The 21283-nt window shown below is 45.7% G+C and overlaps 2 protein-coding genes across 2 annotated transcripts; one reads left to right on the top strand and one right to left on the bottom strand.

Moving 5' to 3' along the window:
- Window positions 1-8537: 8537 nt before the first annotated feature.
- On the top strand, window positions 8538-14168 carry LOC115168277 (taste receptor type 1 member 1-like). The gene is made up of 6 exons (XM_029723406.1): window positions 8538-8995; window positions 9166-9469; window positions 9753-10508; window positions 10686-10907; window positions 11059-11182; window positions 11767-14168. The coding sequence occupies exons 1-6, from the start codon at window positions 8814-8816 to the stop codon at window positions 12690-12692; spliced, it is 2514 nt and encodes an 837-aa protein (XP_029579266.1). The 5' UTR covers window positions 8538-8813; the 3' UTR covers window positions 12693-14168.
- A 2907-nt stretch (window positions 14169-17075) lies between these two features.
- On the bottom strand, window positions 17076-18373 carry LOC115168278 (transcription factor HES-5-like). The gene is made up of 2 exons (XM_029723407.1): window positions 18214-18373; window positions 17076-18060 (listed from the first exon to the last, which is right to left on the bottom strand). The coding sequence occupies exons 1-2, from the start codon at window positions 18277-18279 to the stop codon at window positions 17620-17622; spliced, it is 507 nt and encodes a 168-aa protein (XP_029579267.1). The 5' UTR covers window positions 18280-18373; the 3' UTR covers window positions 17076-17619.
- Between the last annotated feature and the right edge of the window lie 2910 nt (window positions 18374-21283).

Here is a 21283-nt window from a genome sequence, read left to right as displayed (position 1 = left end):
ACACAACCACCAAACCTTCGCCTGCATTGCTACTCATGAAGAGAGAACTATGCACAAGCTTCGACCTACTCAAACCGGCGAACGTAGAGGAGACAATGCGACGTCAAGTCAAATGTCATGAACTGAGCGCAAAGGACAGAAATCTGAATCGTTGGTGGTAGGAAGAGTAGACCAAAGCGCAGCGTGGTAAGTGTTCATAATTTATTATATATATCGAAAAACTTAAACAAAGAAACGAAAGCCAACAGTTCTGTCAGGCCACTGATAACAAAACAGAAAACAACTACCCACAAACACAGGTGGGAAAAGGCTGCCTAAGTATGATTCCTAATCAGAGACAACGATAGACAGCTGCCTCTGATTAGAAACCATACTCGGCTCAAAACAAAGAAATACAATACATAGAATGCCCCCCTCCCCCCCATATCACACCCTGACCTAACTAAACAGAGAAAAACGGCTCTCTCAGGTCAGGGCGTGACAGTACCCCCCCCCCAAAGGTGCGGACTCTCGGTCCGGGTGGGCATCTACCCTTGGTGGCGGCTCCGCCCGCTGATCCCTCCGCTTTTGTATTGCCGGACCGTGGATTGTCGTCGGAGGAACCGGACCGTGGATCAGTGCCGGAGGCGCTGGACTGCAGACCACCGCTGGAGTCTCTGGGCTGGAGACTCTGGACTGCAGACCGTCGCTGAAGACTCTGGACTGCAGACCGTCGCTGAAGACTCTGGACTGCAGACCGTCGCTAAAGACTCTGGACTGCTGACCGTCGCTGAAGACTCTGGACTGTGGGCCGTCTACGGAGGTTCCGGACTGTGGGCCGTCTACGGAGGTTCCGGACTGTGGGCCGTCTACGGAGGTTCCGGACTGTGGGCCGTCTACGGAGGTTCCGGACTGTAGGCCGTCTACGGGGGTTCCGGACTGTGGGCCGTCTACGAAGGTTCCGGACTGTGGGCCGTCTACGGAGGTTCCGGACTGTGGGCCGTCTACGGAGGTTCCGGACTGTGGGCCGTCTACGGAGGTTCCGGACTGTGGGCCGTCTACGGAGGTTCCGGACTGTGGGCCGTCTACAGAGGTTCCGGACTGTGGGCCGTCTACGAAGGTTCCGGACTGTGGGCCGTCTACGGAGGTTCCGGACTGTGGGCCGTCTACGGAGGTTCCGGACTGTGGGCCATCTACGGAGGTTCCGGACTGTAGACTGTCTCAGGAGGCTCCGTGCCATGTATCACCACTGGAGGCTCCGTGCCATGTATCACCACTGGAGGCTTCTTGCCATGGATTATCACTGGAGGCTTCGTGCCATGGATCATCCCTGGAGGCTCCGGGCCATGGATCATCACTGGAGGCTCCGGGCCATGGATCATCACTGGAGGCTCCGTGCCATGGATCATCCCTACAGGCTCCGTGCCATGGATCATCCCTACAGGCTCCGGGCCATGGATCATCCCTACAGGCTCCGGGCCATGGATCATCACTGGAGGCTTCGTGCCATGGATTACCACTGGAGGCTTCTTACGTGGAGCTGGAACCGGTCTCACCGGACTGGGGAATGTCGCTGGAGGCTCTGGACTGGGAACTGTCGCCGGAAGCTCTGGACTGGGAAAGCGCACTGGAGGCCTGATGCGTGGGGCTGGCACAGGTGGCGCCAGACTGGTAACACGCACCTCAGGGCGAGTGCGAGGAGCAGGAACAGGACACACCGGACTGGGTAGGCACACTAGAGACCTGATGCGTGGGGGTGGCACAGGTGGCGCCAGACTAGTGACACGCACCTTAGGGCAAGTGCAAGGAGCAGGCACAGGGCGTACCAGACTGGAGAGACTCACTGGAGGCCGGGTGCGTGGAGCAGGCACAGGATATACTGGGCCGTGGAGGCGCACTGGAGGTCTCGAGCGTAGAGCTGGCACAACCTGTCCTGGCTGGATGCTTACTTTCGCCCGGCAAATGCAGGGCGCTGGCACAGGACGCACTGGGCGTCACGTTCTGCAGGCTTATTGAGCTGTACAAAAACAAGCTCCTACACTGAAGGAGGGTAAAAGGGGTGCCTAAGTATGATTCCCAATCAGAGACAACGATAGACAGTTGCCTCCGATTGGAAACCATACTCAGCCAAAACAATGAAATACAACACATAGAATGCCCACCAATAGAGAAATAAAACGTCTCTCTCAGGTCAGGGCATGACAGTAATCGACTAGCCGGACTGTTCCCCGGACTCCGCGTGTAGGGATTTGTACAACGCATGGACAAGGCTATTGAACTTGACATTGGTGTCTGTCTTTATTCCTTTATCCAACATATCATACTGAAACATGGTATCAGAAGTGGCTCGAAAACCACACGTTTGTTATTTTTGTAGCTAAGTACAGTATAGGCGCAGTTACGTTCTATATGCGAACACATGCCGTTTCCTACTCCTAGTTACAACACTGATCAACTCGTTGTTAGCTGACTAGCTAGCATCACTACCTACCTCGATGACTGAAGGCAAAGAAATGTCCTATTCCATTGCTATGGCAGAAAACATTCCGCCACCATATCCCATAGTTCTCACAGGGGACTGGAATACTAATTGGGACAACTTCAGGGATGAATTTGAGGACTATGAGCTGGCGACCGGTCTACATGAGAAACCCAACGAGGTACGAGCGGCAACTCTGAGGAGTTTAATGGGCAGCGAATGCAGGCATATCTACCGGCACAATCTCACCCTCACAGCACAACAACAGTGTGATGCAAAGGCTATATTGGATGCATTGGAGAATTACTTCAAACCCGCCAGAAACGTAATTTACGAGCGGTTCATTATCGGAAGCTACAAACAGGAAGAGAGTGAGTCAGTACACAACTTTGTAACCCATTTGAGAGAAAAATCTGCCACTTGTGAATACGGGGGATTGAAAGATGAATTGATTCGTCACAAAATAGTACTGGGAATTGCAAATGAGAATACGCGCCGGCATCTACTGAGAGAGAGAGAGGCTTAACATTAGTAACTGCCATCGAAATGTGCCGCACTGCTGAAGTCACTGACATGAGAATGAGAGCAATGGAAATCGAAACCCCACGCTCCGGCGTTGATACTGTTCACGCTGTTGCTAGGCAGACATTCAGACAAAACATCGAGGCAGAGTAATTCACCACGAACGGTGAACACAGAGCGCCCCGTAGCATGTAAATACTGTGGGAATACACACACACGTGGCATGGCAAAGAGCACTGCCCTGCCTACAGAAAACCATGCAGAGCTTGTGGAACTAATAATCGCTTTGCAAAAGTGTGTCTCAAAAGCAAAAGAAGGGTGAGTGAGGGCAAGATTCACTGTGTTGATGATGTCACTCAATGTTCAGAGCTGAACAGTGAAAGTGACATTTACATGCATGAATCCATTGGGGCTGTACACTCGAGGGAAGAAATGGTTTGTGACACTACGATTACACAACAAGCAACAACAATGTCAACTGGATTCTGGTGCTACATGCAACGTAATGAGCTACAAAGACAAAATCAATATGGCACCTGACACACATCTATTTCCCAGCGATACTAGACTAAAGCTGTACTCAGGAGAGCTAATGAGCTCTATGGGCACCTTTTGAGACCGAATGTGTTATTCGGGGACGCAAACACAAGTTGGAGTTTGAGATTGTGAAAACCAGTTAACATCCTCTCCTCTCAGGCTCTACATGCAAACGCCTGGGACTGATGCAGTTCACTGTACCAAATGACCTGCACATTGTGGATCCTGTCCAGCATGGACCCCTGTCCAAAGAACAACTACTCAGCAGATATGACGATGTATTCAACATGCCCGTTGAATCAGTGCCTGGGGAGGTACACTTTGAAGTGGATGAGAGCATCACTCCAGTCCAGTGTGCTCCTCGCAATGTGCCCATTGCAATGGAAGTCGCTGTGAAGGCCCAGCTGGACAAGTATGAGGCCGATGGCCACATGACATCTGTGACCGAACCAACTGACCGGATCAGCAATATGGTCATAGTGAAAAAAACAGAGAAGCTGAGGGTCTGCATCGACCCAAAGCATCTGAACCAAGCACTGAAACGATCCCACTACATCATGCCGACACTAGAAGATGTCCTCTATAAGCTTCCCAAGGCCAGGATTTTCACCTTGGTGGATGCCCGAGATGCATTCCTTCAATGCAAGCTGGATGAAGAAAGCAGCTTCATGACTACCTTCTGGACCCCCTGGGGTCGGAAACGCTGGCTCAAGCTCCCGTTTGGTGTCTCAGTGGCGCCTGAGGTATACCAACGCAAGCAGCACAAGTTACTGGCTGGGCTCAAGGGCATTGAACCCATTGCCGATGATGTCCTGATTGTAGGCTGTGGGGACACAGACGAAGAAGCAGAACGCGACCACGATGTGAAGCTCCTGGCACTGATGGAGCGCTGTCGATCAGTTAAGCTTCGTCTTGGCCTGAAGAAGCTGCAGTTCAAGGTGAAAGATGTCCACTTCCATGGCCACATTCTCTCAGCAAAAGGCCTGAAGCCGGACCCAGACTTGACATGCCAAACCCGTCTGATGCAAAAGGAGTACAGCGTCTCATCGGTTTTGCAAACTATCTTGCAAAGTTCATGCCACACCTATCAGCAGTCTGTGAGCCTCTGCACCGGTTGCTGGACAAAGACACACCATGGCACTGGCTACCCAAGCACGAGGCCGCGGTGCAGGAGATGAAATCTCTGGCTTCATCCATGCCAGTGTTGTGCTACTACAACTTCACGAAGCCTGTCACAATCCAGAGCGACTCCAGCCAAAGGGGACTTGGATGCTGCCTTATGCAGGAAGGCCAGCCCGTTGCGTTTGCCTCGAGAGCGCTCACCCCCACCGAACAAAACTATGCACAAATTGAGAAAGAGTGCCTCAGCATCGTCTTCTCCTGCCAGCGATTCCATCAGTAGTTATATGGTCGAGAGCTGGTCACCACTGAAACTGACTACAAACCACTCATTGCCATATTCAGTAAACCTCTCCTCAACGCCCCCAAGAGGCTTCAAAGCATGCTCCTGACTCTGCAAAACTACAGCCTGAAGGTCATTTACAAGCCAGGACCAGAGATGTACATCAGCGACACACTGAGCAGGGCAACAGCACAATGTAGAGGCAGAGGCACTGCCTATCAGCGGCAGGCCATCTGTTTGCTACAGCAGGAACAACAAGATGTTCAACAGATCAATCAGGCAGACTACTTAAACGTCACAGATCACCGCCTAGCCCAGATCAGGCAACACACTGACAAGGACGAACACCTACAGTCACTGAAGTCCATGGCTCTCGCAGGTTGGCCATACCTGAAAGAGGAGATACCTTTCACAGTGAGAGAATACTGGACCTTTCGAGATGAGATCAGCATGCAAAATGGCGTCTTGTTTAGAGGTCAGAAGGTCATTATTCCCAAATCACTACATCCAGAGATGCTTACCCAGATACACTCCAGTCATGTTGGAGGTGACGCATGCTACCGCCAGGCTCATGAAACATTATACTGGCCAAACATGCATGCAGAAATGAAAGACTTTGTCAGCAACTGTACCACATGCAACGAGTACGCTCATGAACAGCAAAAGGAAACCATGATGTCACACGAACTGCCCACAAGGGCCTGGCAAATCATCAGCATGGACTTAGTCCTTTTGTCTGTGGCTGAATATCTTCTCATTGTTGATCACTACTCTGACTTTTGGGAAATTGAACTGCTCCCTGACTTGTCTGCAGAGACGGTCATAAAGCGCTGCAAGGTGCAGTTTGCATAGGCAAGGTCAGCCTGACAAGGTAATCACGGACAATGGCCCACAATTCCCTGCACAGTTCAAGCATTTCGCCTCAGAATGGGAGTTTGAACACGTGACCTCCTTTCCAAGACACCCAAAAGCAAATGGCAAGGCAGAGTCAGCTGTCAAGACTGCAAAAAACCTGTTAAGTAGGGCCGTGCGCGACAGTGGAGGAACACGCCCACGGAAAACATGGACAGCAGCCCAGCACAACGCCTTCTGTCCAGACGTCTGAAGACTACCATCCCCGTAGCTAACAAGCTACTTGAGCCCTGCGTCATGGTTGGCGTCACGGACAAACTGCGTCACAGAAAGTAGCTCGCTAAGTGCTTCCACGACTGGACTGCTCGAGACCTACCAAAGCTGGAGGTGGGTGAAACGATAAGGATGAAACTGCTGCCGGGAGACCACACAGAACTTTGGAGGCTGGGCACATGCCTACAGAGAGTTGCACCACGTTCTTACCTGGTGGATGTTGGTGGCTCCCTCTATCGTCACAATCGGGTGGATCTGCGCGTAGCAGAGCAGACAAACCAGAACACGCCATACACTCACCTAGATGAGCTGGATCACAGTCTAGGCCTAAGGGTAAGGGGTGCAGAATTGAGACATGAGCCAACTGAAGGTGAGGCTTCTACCCCACCAAGCTCTCCAGCTCGTGGCCCTAATCCTACCCCTGTCAGAGCCAATACTTACTCACGGGTGGGTCGGCTGTGCAAGCCACCAGACAGGCTTACTCTGTAAGCAAGAGACTGTGTTAACTTGTCTCTGTTAACCTCATTATTAAAGAAGAAAAAAAGGAAGATGACAACTGAAGTAAAAAGAAAATGTCATGCTTTTTCAATTGTTATGACTTGACTGTTAAGAACTTAATGTTATGCCGTTATGTTTGCACTTTCTATTGAAAAGGATGATTTTACGGAGTCTAGTTGATAGGTAATCTACTAGCCGGACTGTTCCCCGGACTCCGCGTGTAGGGATTTGTACAATGCATGAACAAGGCTATTGAACTTGACATTGGTGTCTGTCTTTATTCCTTTATCCAACATATCATACTGAAACAGTCACTGCCAGCATTGTTTATGCTGTATTGTTACAGCGTTCAACCCAAATAATGGAAACCGACATCAAAAACCATGATTTATTTTTTATTTTTATCGAACCCAAACCGAACCAACTTCACTGGGGGCAGGAGTGTTTTATAGGACCATGCAGACGCCTACGAGCAGTAAGGTTGGCTGTTTGGAGTGTTTATCTGACCGGATAAAAATAATAATACAAAAAAATATTATGTCCCCCCATTTCTAAAACCAAAGCTAGGCAAATGTTCTCAGTGCAACTATGTTGATGGATATGGAAATACTTTATTTTGCCAAGCTTGTACAATGTTTTTACTTTACATGGCATTTGCATTTGTAATAATGAGGTTAACAAAATGTGTAATATTGCTGTCAAAACAAAGGGAAACTGTGGTCTTCTTTTGAGTTTGCAGATCCTGCAGTGTGTGAGTATGAGGCAAATAGGCTGTCCGTGGTTAAAGGTGTGTTTACACATGGGGCACAATCTGGGCCTCAAATGTCACTGTGGTTTTGGTAATGGATAGAGAATGGAAATTCAGCCCAACAGTGTTAGCAGCAATAACAACTTAGGGAAGGTTTCTATATTGACTGTCCACCACTCATGGAAAATGGAGCAGAAGATACGTTGGAAAGATTTTAGTACCCTGATGTGCTCTTGTTAGAAAATGTGTTTTCCCCTCAACATATTCTAATCGTGATTTTCCCCTTCCCCCTCCCGCAAAAATCAAAACAAAACCGATAACATAGAAAGAAATTAACCAGCTCTGATTTACATTGTGACTAACCTTTTAGTCAAAGCAATCTGACATATCCATTGATTTTAAGTGTGTGGTGTGTCTCTTAAAGTAAAAAAGTAACAAGAAAGTTACATAACAATAACAAGGCTATATACAGGGGCTACGGGTACCAAGTCAATGTGCAGGGGTTCAGGTTAGTCGAAGTAATTTGTAAAGTGACTGTGCATAGATAATAAACAGCAAGTAGCAGGGGGGATCAATGTAAGTAGTCTGGTTGGCCATTTGATTAATTGTTCAGCAGTACTATGGCCTGGGGGGTAGAAGCTGTTAAGGAGACTTTTGGTCGTACACTCGGCGCTCCGGTACCACTTGCCGTGTGGTAGCAGAGCGAACAGTCTGTGACTTGGGTGACTGGAGTCTTTGACAATTTTTGGGGCCTTCATCTGACACCGCCGAGTATATAGTTCCTGGATGGCAGGAAGCTTGGCCCCAGTGATGTACTGGGCCGTTCGCACGACCCTCTGTAGCGCCTTACAGTCAGATCCAGAGCAGTTGCCATACCAGGAAGTGATGCAATCGGTAAGGATGCTCTCGATGGTGCAGCTGTAGAACTTTTTGAGGATCTGGGGACCCATGCCAAATCTTTTCAGTCTCCTGAGGGGGAAAAAGTGTTGTCGTGCGCTCTTCGCAACTGTCTTGGTGTGTTTGGACCATGATAGTTTGTTGGTGATGTGGACACGAAGGAACTTGAAACTCTCGACCCGCTCCACTTCAGCCCCGTTGATGTTAATGGGGGCCTGTACGGCCCTCCTTTTCCTGTAGTTCACAATAAGCTCCTTTGTCTTGCTCACATTGAGGGGGAGGTTGTTGTCCTGGCACCACACTGCCAGGTCTCTGACCTCCTCCCTATAGGCTGTCTCATCATTGTCGGTGATCAGGCCTACCAGTGATCACAAAAGAGTGATCAAATTAAGATTCTACGCGTGTACATTCATGCAGTTCATTTCAATATAAAGCTAACTCTACTGGATGAAAAACCAATCTCAAAATGCAAATGTTCCTTACTTCATCACTGGGAAAGATGCAAAACCATCCACACTCCCTCCATTCCACCTTCTTTCCACTCCACCCATCCATCCATTCTAATATAAAAATAGGTAGAATGCCCATATTTCCAGTTCAGGGCTGTGGTTTGTTGAGGTTGAGGTATGGATGTGTGTGGTGGTGTGTGTGTTGTCCTGGGCTGGTTGGTACTGATCCTGGCTGGCCATCAGCTGACTGAGGGAACCGGTCTGCAGCTTCCAGGGGACTACACCATCTCTGGTCTCTTTCCCCTACACAAGTTGGCCCCCTCCAGCTCCAACCTACCAGCCCTGGGAGCCTGTAAAGAGTAAGTACAATAGCAAATATCTCACAAGAGGACATATTTTGTTAATCTATTTCCCTGGCAATTTAGTTAATTTTAGAGAATCAATGAGTTAATTGGGATTTGAATCAAACACTTTCTTTATATTATAGATTTATTTTGATTTTGCTTGCAATCAATTCTTTCCTATTCAGAGGCAAATTTAATAAACATGGCTATCATTTGATACAAGCCATGAGATTCGCTGTGGAGGAGATCAACAACGGTACCAAAAACCAGCATCTTCTCCCAGGGGTATCACTGGGTTACCATGCGTATGACACCTGCAATCAACCAGCCAGTGTGCTGGCCACTCTGGCCATGCTGGCCCAACAGTACCAGAGAACTTTAGGGAACAACACAGGTGGTGACCAGAGGGCAGTGGCAGTGATCGGGCCTGATAGTAGCAGTTACACCTTCACCCCTGCTGCAGTGCTGGGCTCTTATCTAGTGCCACAGGTACAGTGTATGGTCACCAGTAAAACTAATGCTAATATCTATTCTCTCTAGACTAAGAACGGAATACAGTTGTGACCATTTGTTTTAGTCTTCTTTTGCTCTTCCTTTTGATCTTACTTGTTTTTTCAAACATATTTATATATGTAAATATTTATTCTTCTTGCCTCCTATACTTTATACTTTGTCCTCCTCCTCTTCTTCTTCCTCCTCTTATTTATCCTCCCCATCCTCCTCCTCCTCCCTCTCCTCTTCCTCCTCCTCCTATCTGTGATATTTTTCCTAGATCTCCTATGAAGCCTCCAATGAGATGCTGAGTAACAAGCTCCTCTACCCAGCCTTCTTCCGCACCATCCCCAGTGACAAGAACCAGGTGGACGCCATGGTCCAGCTGCTGGTCCGTTTTAACTGGACCTGGATCGTTCTACTGGGCAGCGACGACTCCTACGGCCTCCAGGGCATAGAGAGTCTCTCCCTTCAGGCTGCTCACTTTGACATCTGCATCTCCTTCCAAGGGATCATCCCCGAACTCACCTCCGCCAACAACCAGACCATGAGGAACATAGTCAAGAACATTGTGAAGACCAAGGTCAACACTATTGTCGTGTTCTCCAGCAGGACCAAAGTCAGTCAGTTCTTCCCGTTTGTCATAGAGCAGGGTGTAACTGGTAAGGTGTGGATAGGGACAGAGGACTGGTCAGTCGCCACTCTAGTGTCGGGGATACCAGGTATTCACACCATTGGGACTGTACTAGGCATCTCCATCAAATACACAGCAATAGCTGGGTTTGAGGAGTTCGAAAGCCATGCTGTTCCAAAGTTACTTAGTGGCACCTCCAATGGCACGATGGACCTGAGTGTTGAATGTTTGCAAAATACGGACCTCTCCAGCATGGCAGCAAAAAACTTCTCTTTGGGGGACTATGACATCAAATCCTCTTATAATGTTTACAAGGCTGTATATGCTGTGGCACATGCACTGCATCAAGCACTTGGTTGTGGCTTGGGTGAATGCCAAAAGTCTGAAGTGCTACCTTGGCAGGTTAGTGTTTTCAAAATGGTGGTACTGTAGTCAAAAAGCCTGCTCTAAAGAAAGCGAAGTCCACTATAGACTTGATTGTCATGTACTATTGGAAATCAACAGTAAACCATGTTTACTATCATAGGTATGTTACAGTCATGTTTAGTGTATGTTCTTTGTCTTCTGTCTATCCCTCAGCTTCTGCCACTGTTAAAGCAGGTGAGATTCTCTGTTGGGAACTCCTCTATTTACTTTAATGAGAACGGAGACCCGCCCACAGGATATGACATCGTGACCTGGATTTGGAGGGGAACAGAGTGGTCTCTCCGTGAGGTGGGCTCTTATACTGCAGACCCCACTGACCTCACAGTGGACCTTGCTCAAATTGAATGGGGTAGTGACGACGGATACACAGGAAAAGTAAAGGCTCAGAATTACAGCATTTGCACAGTAGTATTATAATCATACCCATTGTCAGATGAAATTGCAGAATAGTTTTTGTGTTCTATAGAAATAGAAAGCGAAACCCCTGGTTATAGGTGGACATCGGTGTGTTTCTGGGTGTGTCTAGGAGGTGCCTCCGTCGATATGCTCCCCAGAATGCCCTAAAGGACACAGGAAGCTGCAGACGGGACAACACAAGTGCTGCTTCGACTGCCTGGCCTGTGCTGCTCACAACTTCCTCAACAAGACTGGTGAGATTACAGATTACACAAACCAGTTGTCTTGTATGCCCATCCATTGTCCAAGCCCTGTCTGTTAAAGAACATTCCATTTGTACTGTTTGAAAGTGTCCAGCAGGTGGCATATGTTGCCCTTCCATAAACTGTCTCCTATAGCAGGTGGTAGCACTAGTTTTCAAGTTTTAATGTCACATGCACACAGTACAGTGATAAACACAGGGTAGCAGCAGCATATATGATGATTGTATGTGAGTGTGTGTAGAGTCAGTATGTATGTGCATATTATATGTGTGTGAGCAAATTATGGAGTGAGTGTGTTGGAGTATCAGTGTGTGTAGTGTGTGCATAGAGAATCAGATACAAAGGTCAACTCAGATAGTTTGTGTAGCCATTTTCTTAGCTATTCAGCAGTACTCGAATAACACATGATGGGAATACAATCTCTGATGTTGTTGTAATCAATGCTATCCATTCAATTATGGGGATGCTTTTCATCTCAATGAATGAATGTAGCTAAACCCCTTAATGTTTGGAAACTTGGTACTATAAATATTGAACTGACCCCAGTATTGATGTTATGGTATGTCACTCTTTAGGATCCACCCGGTGCCAGAAGTGTGAGCTTTACCAGTGGTCCCCAGCGGAAAGCGAGGTGTGTCTGGATCGGACAGTCCTACTGCTGGCCTGGGGGGGTCCCCTGTCTATCGCCCTGCTACTCCTCCTGGCTCTGACCTTGCTCATGACCCTGGGAACAGGGGGCATCTTCCTCCTCAACCTGGGCACCCCTGTGGTCAAGTCGGCCGGTGGGCACACCTGCCTGGTGATGCTTCTGGCCCTAACCGCGGCGGCCGCCAGTGCCCTGTGCCACTTTGGCTTCCCGTCTCGGACTGACTGCCTTCTCAAGCAGCCTCTCTTCGTCTTCAGCTTTACCATGTGCCTGGCTTGTGTCACCGTCCGTTCCTTCCAGGTAGTGTGTATATTTAAGCTATCCTCCAAGCTTCCCCGGGCCTATGATACCTGGGCTAAGAACCACGGGCCTGAAGTCACTGTCCTCGTTGTTTCCATGACAGTTTTGTTGATCTCTGTGATCCGTGTTACTCTAAACCCCCCATACCCCTCCCAGGACGTGGACTTCTACTCCGACAGCATCGTCACGGAGTGTAGTAACACCCTCTCTTTTTGGGCCATGATAGAGCTAGCCTATGTCTCTCTGCTCAGCACGCTCTGCTTCTCCTTCAGTTACATGGGCAAAGACCTGCCAGCCAACTACAACGAGGCCAAGTGTATCACCTTTAGTCTCATGATATACATGATCTCCTGGATCAGCTTCTTCACCATCTATTTTGTCAGCAGGGGGGAGTTTGCCATGGCCATGCATGTGCTGGCCATAGTGTCCAGTGTGCTCGGTATACTCGGTGGTTATTTCATGCCCAAGGTCTACATCATGGTGCTGAGGCCCCAAATGAACACAACGGCCCATTTCCAAAACTGTATTCAGATGTATACCATGAACAAAGACTGAAAGATATGTTTTCATCATAGATTTGCGTTTTACATTTCTGGATACTTATTCCCAGTCCATTGCATGGCTTTAAAAATGACATAGTAAATGTTGCTCTGCTCTTAGCTGCTAGAAAATACATGTTGCCCTTGCACATTTAAGTGTATGTATAACTTTCTCTAACATTTGTTGTTGTAATGTAGTTATGATAGCTTTTTAAAGCACTTCTTTTTAAGTGTGTTTTTTTTACTGGGGGGAATTGAGAAAACCAAAGCTAACCTTCTTTAGCTGCAGCTGGTGTTGTGGTCTTTCTTCAGTGTCTGTGTGTGATATGTCTGGTCTCCAAAATGTGGAAAAAGTTAAGGGGTCTGAATACTTTCCGAAGGCACTGTTGGTGTGAGTACCCGTCTGTCTGTGTGCCCTCTCACTTGGTATCTGCGGTGGCAGGATTCAGGAGCTGGTACAGATGATTTAAACCCATACAGATGCCTACAGATGTAGGATCTTAATGTGAGCCCATTTGCTACAGCCGGAAAATTATCCTGCAGCAACAGGAAATGTGAATTATTATGTGGATTATAATTAATGGACATTTTTATGGGTTGATACATTTTTCCTTAGGGCAAGTCAAGTCTGAAATTTAAAAATGTAAATGACAAACTTTAGAAGCCTTTAAAAAAAAAAAATACAGCACACGTTTGCATTCCCTGCTGTGCAGGAACATTCAGCAACAAATTGAGATCCTACATCGGTATAAGCCTCTGATTTGAAACCAGCTATCCCAAATATCCATACACATGTCCCATACTGCTCTGTTTTAAACATAGAGAATGAAAGAGGCTCTAGTGGCTGAAAGACCGTATTAGCATGAGCAGTGCCATTGAGGGCTTCTACCATTTTAATGTAGTCAACTGGGTGGGAGTTCCAACTTCATTGGCTGATCCCTCTTGGTGACCCTGTTAGAGTCATGTCCAACCTGGTCATCAGGAGGGATCAGCCAATCGTGAAGAAGAAAATTGACTAAGCCTCAATGGTGCTGCCACAGATGCTACAATTGTGAATATATGAAGATCTATCTATTTTTATGGTTTTAAATCCAAATGTGTGAGTCACTATGTACATTACATAAAGAGTAAATCAGAAGCACAGAAGCTAGGACACGATAGTCCGGCGTCCCATTGTGACATAGCTAGACCCCCATCCACAGGGGACGAATAGACCGAACGCACAACTAACCACAATTCCCAACCAATGCGTCTCTTGGTACGCATCCTCTAATCATTTGAATCTGTTGACAGTTGGAGAAATTGCTTTTGCTGCACTGAGAATTCCAAAAGTATAAAACCAACGGTCCAATATTCTAGAACACTGCTGTGGTTACGTGTACAAGTTTGGTACTCCGATACTTTTTGCTTTAATCAATTAATATACTTTTTTTTGTATAGCGCTTTTTACTATTTGAAATAACCAAATAAAATAACTATTTGAATAAAGAAATAACCTTGTTTTCCTTCTTTGTATTTCCTTAAAGGGCAATTCCACCACTTTTCAACGCGATACTCATTATCTCCAGCACCATATCAGTGTCTACATACAGTACCAGTCAAAAGTTTGGACACACCTACTCATTCAAGGGTTTTTCTTTTTCTACAATAAAATGTAGAAATGTGCTATTTTCACATTTGTAGACATTGATATGGCTTTGGAGAGAATTAATGTGAGGTTGAAAAGTGGTAGAATTGCCCTTTAATGTGTTAACCCGTCTTTTCCATAATGCAAAACGTCCATACTTAACCCAAGCCTCTTAGGGGGAAACTATTGCTAAAGTTATATGTGAATTTTCCAGAATTTGTTCATCAAAATTGACAAGACATTTCGTGGAAGGGGGTCATATGAACTGGTTAGAATAGAATTGATGGACAGCAAGATCCACTCCAAATTGCTCAAAAATAACAATCCTGGTCAAAAGACTCAAATTATTATATATTTCAAAATTATTGTCATTTTAAAACCAAAACTAACCTTCTTTAGATGCAGCTGGTTTGGTCATCTTTCTTCAGTGTCTGTGTGGCATATGTCTGACCTCTCTTTAGAAAAATAGAAAGTGGTTATACAGTGCCTTCGGAAAGTATTCAGACCCATTGACTTCTTCCACATTTTGTTATGTTACAGCCTTATTCAAAAATGTATTAAATAGATTTTTTCCTAATCAATCTACACACAATATCCTATAATGACAAAGCAAAAATTGTTTTTTTATAAATAAAAAACTGAAATATCACATTTACACAAGTATTCAGACCATATGGCAGTGATTACAGCCTCGAGTCTTCTTGGGTATGACACTACTTGGCACACCTGTATTTGGGGAGTTTCTCCCATTCTTCTCTGCAGATCCTCTCAAGCTTTGTTAGGTTGGATGGGGATCGCTGGTGCACAGCTATTTTCAGGGCTCTCCAGGGATGTTCGATCGGGTTCAAGTCCTGGCTCTGGTTGGGCCACTCAAGGATATTCAGAGACTTGTCCCGAAGCCACTCTTGGCTGTGTGCTTAGGATCGTTGTCCTGTTGGAAGGTGAACCTCCACCCCAGTCTGAACTCCTGAGCACTCTGGAGCAGGTTTTCATTAAAGATCTCTCTGTACTTCGCTCCGTTCATCTTTGCCTCGATCCTGACTAGTCTTCCAGTGCCTGCTGCTGAAAAACATCCCCACAGCATGTTGCCAACACCATGCTTCACCGTAGGGATGGTGCCAGCTTTCCTCCAGACGTGACACATGGCATTCAGGCCAAAGAGTTCAATCTTGGTTTCATCAGACCAGAGAATCTTGGTGCCTTTTGGCAAACTCCAAGCGGGATGTTATGTGCCTTTTACAGAGGAGTGGTGTCCGTCTGGCCAGTCTACCATAAAGGCCTGATTGGTGGAGTGCTGCAGAGATGGTTGTCCTTCTGGAAGGTTCTCCCATCTCCACAGAGGAACTCTAGAGCTCTGTGAGAGTGACCATTGGGTTCTTGGTCACCTCCCTGACCAACACCCTTCTCCCCGGATTGCTCAGTTTGGCTGGGCGGCCAGCTCTAGGAAGAGTCTTGGTGGTTCCAAATTTCTTCCATATAAGAATGATGGAGGCCACTGCGTTCTTGGGGACCTTCAATGTTGCAGACATGTTTCGGTACCCTTCCCAAGATCTGTGCCTCGACACAATCCTGTCTCAGAGCTCTACGGACAATTCTTCTACCTCATCAAATCAAATCAAATCAAATCAAATGTATTTATATAGCTCTTTGTACATCAGCTGAAATCTCAAAGTGCTGTACAGAAACCCAGTCTAAAACCCCAAACAGCAAGCAATGCATGTGAAAGAAGCACTGTGGCTGGGAAAAACTCCCTAGGAAAAACTCCTGAGAAAGGCCAAAAACCTAGGAAGAAACCTAGAGAGGAACCAGGCTATGAGGGGTGGCCAGTCCTCTTCTGGCTGTGCCGGGTGGATATTATAACAGAACATGGTCAAGATGTTAAAATGTTCGTAAATGACCAGCATGGTCAAATAATAATAATCATAGTAATTGTCGAGGGTGCAACAAGCACGTCCGGTGAACAGGTCAGGGTTCCGTAGCCGCAGGCAGAACAGTTGAAACTGGAGCAGCAGCATGGCCAGGTGGCCTTGGGACAGCAAGGAGTCATCATGCTTAGTGGCTTAGTTTTTGCTCTGACGCACTGTCAACTGTGGGACCTTATATAGACAGGTGTTTGCCTTTCCAAATCATGTTCAATCAATTAAATTTACCACAGGTAGACTCCAATCAAGTTGTAGAAACATCTCAAGGATGATCAATGGAAACAGGATGCACCTGAGCTCAATTTCGAGTCTCACAGCAAAGGCTCTGAATACTTATGTAAATAAGGTTTATATCTTTTTTATCTGTTTTAAATTTGCAAACATTTTTAAAAACCTGTTTTTGCTTTGTCATTATGGGGTATTGTGTGTACATTGCTGAGATGTTTTATTTATTTAATACATTTTAGAATAAGGCTGTAACATAACAAATTGTGGAAAAGTCAAGGGGTCTGAATACTTTCTGAAGACTCTGTATGGGCAGGCCATAGAGAGGTGCCTTGCCTTCTGTTGGTGTGAGTGCCCGTCTGTCTGTGTGCCCTCTCACTGGGTATCTGCGGTGGCAGGATGGGACAGCTGATTTAAACCCGTACAGATGCCTATAAAGGGAAACTATTGCATAAGTTATATGTGGATTTTCCTGAATTTGTTTATCAAATGTGAGAAGACATTTCATGGAGGAGGATCATATGAACTGGTTAGAACAGAATTGGTGGACTGCAAGATCCACTACAATTTGGTCAAAAAGAACAATCCTGGACAAAAGACAGGTTGTTATTATAGTTTTATTGTCATACAAGTCATACATAGTTTATATTGCATTAAAGAAGCTCTTAAAACTATCAGAAAAATAACAACAGTGCTATTACAAAGTATACCAACACACTAGTCCCTTTATAAAAGATACATCCATCCAAAACATAACATATTAATAAAAGAGAAATATCCTCAAATAATTGCTGGTGAAAATACAGTAGCCTATTGTAGTTACTGTCACGTCTAGCATAACACATGAACTCCACTGGAGTAAGCAATAATTTCACCATAAATTCAAATTTCACAATAAAATTTCATAACTCAATAATTACCTAAATTCTTCAATACAAACAAAAAAAAGCTAATGTGATAAAACAAGTAAGAGAAATAACAATCTTCACAAAAAAGTGACTACCCTCACTTCAAATGTGCCACCATATCTGGCCATCAATGTGATGAGACAATACGAGCTCAGTAAACCCACAACAGTGGAGGAGGTTGGAAATGCATATTTCCTACATAGTGAGGGACATACAGTCCAGTGTTTCCCTCAGGTTTTACAGTGACTCCAGTAACTCTCTCTACCAGGGCCTCCAGACTGGACCTTTAACTCCTTTGTCCTGGAGCGTGGCGGTGGGACGGAAGATGGAGGAGACTGGGGAAGTGGAGCAGACTATCGGGCTGCTGCAGGATCTCTGGGCCTGGGAGGAGAGCTGCTGTTGGAGCCCCTGAAGAGGTCCAGCGGAGGTGGTGGTGGTGTCTCTCTTGGGGCTTCCAGACAGGAGCTGCAGAGACTCCCTCCAGCACTGTGAGTAACCCTCGCTGTAGTCCCTCTGAGATGGAGCCGGCTGTGGCTGCTGCTGCTGCCTCAGGAATCTCACGGTCATCTCCAGGATGTCGGCTTTCTCCAGCTTGGTATTGGGGTCCTCTTTGTGGAACTCCTTCTCCAGGATGAGCTTGAGCTGCTCTATGCAGCCGTTAATGCGATCTCGACGCATCTTCTCCACGATGGGTTTCCTTATCTGAGGAGGCAGAGAAGAACATTTGATTAGTCGACAGTTCTAATATATGACACTAAGAAATTCAGTCAAATACTACAAAAAGCCACAATATACATGAATATACACATTTTATACTGTATACACACACATACATTGATTGAACCTAATACATACCTTAATGTCTTTTTCTGCGAACTTCAGATGGTGGAAAGAGGAGAAGTTAGTTAAGCAGGGAGCCATGTCTGCGTGAGAGAGTGACAGGTCTGTCGGCTACTTTTCCTGGGCTACAGAGTGTGGTCTGGGCCCTCTGAGGGATCTCTCCCCCTTTATATAGCAAGGGATTAGCATGACAAAGCCATGTGGCCCAGGCCCAGCTGGGGTTCCCACACTACTGAGACCACAGGGCTGCCCATCGCAACAATAGGAGAAACATCAATAACTTGATGGGTAATGGGGTAATAGAGGCAATACAGGGATGTTTCCCAAGATAAGCAGCAACTATTGATTAATAATACATTAATACATTATACATGCAATTAACATTCCAACATAATGACAGGTAAAAACAAGTGAAACGGAGACACACTTCTGAAGGGAAGAGCCCTCTTCAAAGAGACTAATTTAGACCATAAAGAAAATATCTAATTTAGACCATAAAGAAAATATCTAATTTAGACCATAAAGAAAATATCTAAATTAGACCATAAAGAAAATATCTAAATTAGACCATAAAGAAAATATCTAAATTAGACCATAAAGAAAATATCTAAGTAGTTTCAGTTCATTAAATGTTCTAGTTGACGTCCTGAGAACCCTTTCATCTAACACAATCAAGCCAGTATAGAATTCACAAATAAAATTAATCTTTAGTTTTCTTTCTCCAAGCAATATTCATTATAATTAACCAAAAATGAGTTTAATTGTTGTATAGTTTCGACAAAAGACATAAAATTCGGATACAATTCATTTTATTTAAGCAGCCAATAGTGCAATAGAGTGTTTACAACACTTTTTAAAGTTAGTGGCATAATAACCAGTAGGCTAGTATTGTTATGAAGTGATACTAATGCTAAATGATGCTAATGTCTGATACAGAAGACAATCACATAGACACATGCTGTTGCTGTGTTGAAATGTGGGGATCACACACACTTATGTATACTTCAGACTTTTCTCACACATCCAGCGGTATGCGGAGGGAGGAGGTTGTGTGCCCACACACACACCACACTGTCCTCACACTAACCCCTCACACACTCCCCTCACACACACTCCGTCCAGACAAGCAGTCTCCCCACTGACAGACAGTTGAGTCATTGAACCATTGTGTTATCTGTTGTCTGTATATCTGTTCTCATTGGCTGTTGAGTGTGGGAAAGCTCAAGACAACTCATGCCCACGCGTGGATTTATTGCACCCAGGAAAGGTTCATTCAAGAATGCATTATCTCACAGCAACAGTTTATTTTTCCAACTGGAAGTAGCCCTATGACTGAAGAGTTATTATATCTCCTGGAGGTAAATATTATGGCATTGAATACAAAGAAGAGACACTACAGTGTAACGCTGTAATTAATAAGCTAAATGGTTACTTTCCCAAGAAAAATCCCAGAATATCTATCTATGATCTTTGATGGACTATGTGCTGCTGGGCCAGGGTTGGGAGACTGGGGACAATGCCACAGTCACTGGCACTGTGCCATGGTTGTGGTTCAGGCAGCGCAAAGGTCACAGATGTGTGGCCTGGCCTGTGGGTGCTGTGAGGAGAACTCTCTCCCCCTAGTTTCCCACCAGTCACCAGCACTGGGGTAGATGAGCTACAAAAGCCAGGCCGCTCCCCCAATGCACCATTGGGAATGTTAATTGATCCTTTGTCACATGACAAACAGAAACCCTATGTCACAGGCCATCTGGAAAAAATCTAGTTAATGGGGCCTTGCACATCGACAAAGAGCTACACGATTGCCCTGTCTTTTTCTTCCACTTTGGCCTGGATGAACATTGAACGTTTTCCATGAAGGCAGTTAGAGCTACTCATAAATGGGAATTTGTCAACTTCATCTATACAAAAATGATTTACCTGTTAGCTAGACATTCCCTTTCGGGCTAGCCGTGAGTTGACCACATTGACAGTGTGGTGACGAGACAGTTTTGGCTAGCCTTTGTCCGTGGCTCTTTAAGTGTGTGTGAACAGTGACCCACCCACAGACTCAATTCCTGCCATACACTCTGGACTGCCAGGCCTGTGGAGGAGCAAGGCAGGTTCCCATCAGCCCTCTGCCTTTGGGAGTGTGCTAGCCGCTGTTTCCCACACTCTCTGTCTATTCACTGGCCTCAATAAGGTGACAATAGAAGTGTGTCTTGTTACACATCACATTAGCCACGGTGTTTGATCTCTGGTTGGAGGGAGAGAGGGGGCCATAGCCACCACCAGACCATCTGCAGGACTAACCCTGAGAAACTTCAGCCATGCCACTGGGAGGGGGGAGGGGAGGGGGGGAGGAGTGAAATACATGTGACTCAGCTAGTCATGACAACCATGATTAGTTTATTATTTGTATCTGGTGTGTAAGCAAAGAGGTTGGAACAAAAACTTGACAAAAATAGTTAAAATATTAAAGTTTATGGTCATCAAAGTTTACTCTTCTTAAGAACTATATAGATGTTCAAGTTGGTGACTCACTTTTTGCCACTACTCTGCACTGTTGTTCCATTATTACAATGATCCTAAATTTACTGCTAAAGATCAGGACATACTATATATCATACAATATTAATCACACCCCTTAATCCATAGTGTGATTAATTGGTGTGACAGGACCAGTTAAAAAGAATAGGTTATGTTCTATATGAGTGAAGTATAGGCATATATCGTAGATAGGATATACATTTAGACAGGTGTCCTCAGTAATGTGGTGTTCTTGATGGGAACCCTTCATAGTTATGGGCATGCATTCCTCTGACAAAAAGTCATTATTTTAGGCACAGATTTTGTCCAACCGCAAATCAACAATAGGTTTCAAGGTTTGGGTTTGTCAACCAGGAACCAATATCGATCTGACATCTCTGGGCAGTGGGATAGGTGCTCCTCACAATCTAGATTTAGGTTTGTGAATATAGTCAATCAATATACTTACTAGATAGTATATTGTCGTCTTTATAAATTTGCGGATGAAAAAGTTAGCCATACTACTGATGTTATCAGAATGGATGTGGGTGGTGAACTTTGTGCAGATATGAGTCAA

Source organism: Salmo trutta, chromosome 30 (genome assembly GCF_901001165.1).
Source record: "Salmo trutta chromosome 30, fSalTru1.1, whole genome shotgun sequence".
NCBI classification, from domain to species: Eukaryota; Metazoa; Chordata; class Actinopteri; order Salmoniformes; family Salmonidae; genus Salmo; species Salmo trutta.
This window is presented reverse-complemented; position numbering and strand designations above follow the sequence as displayed.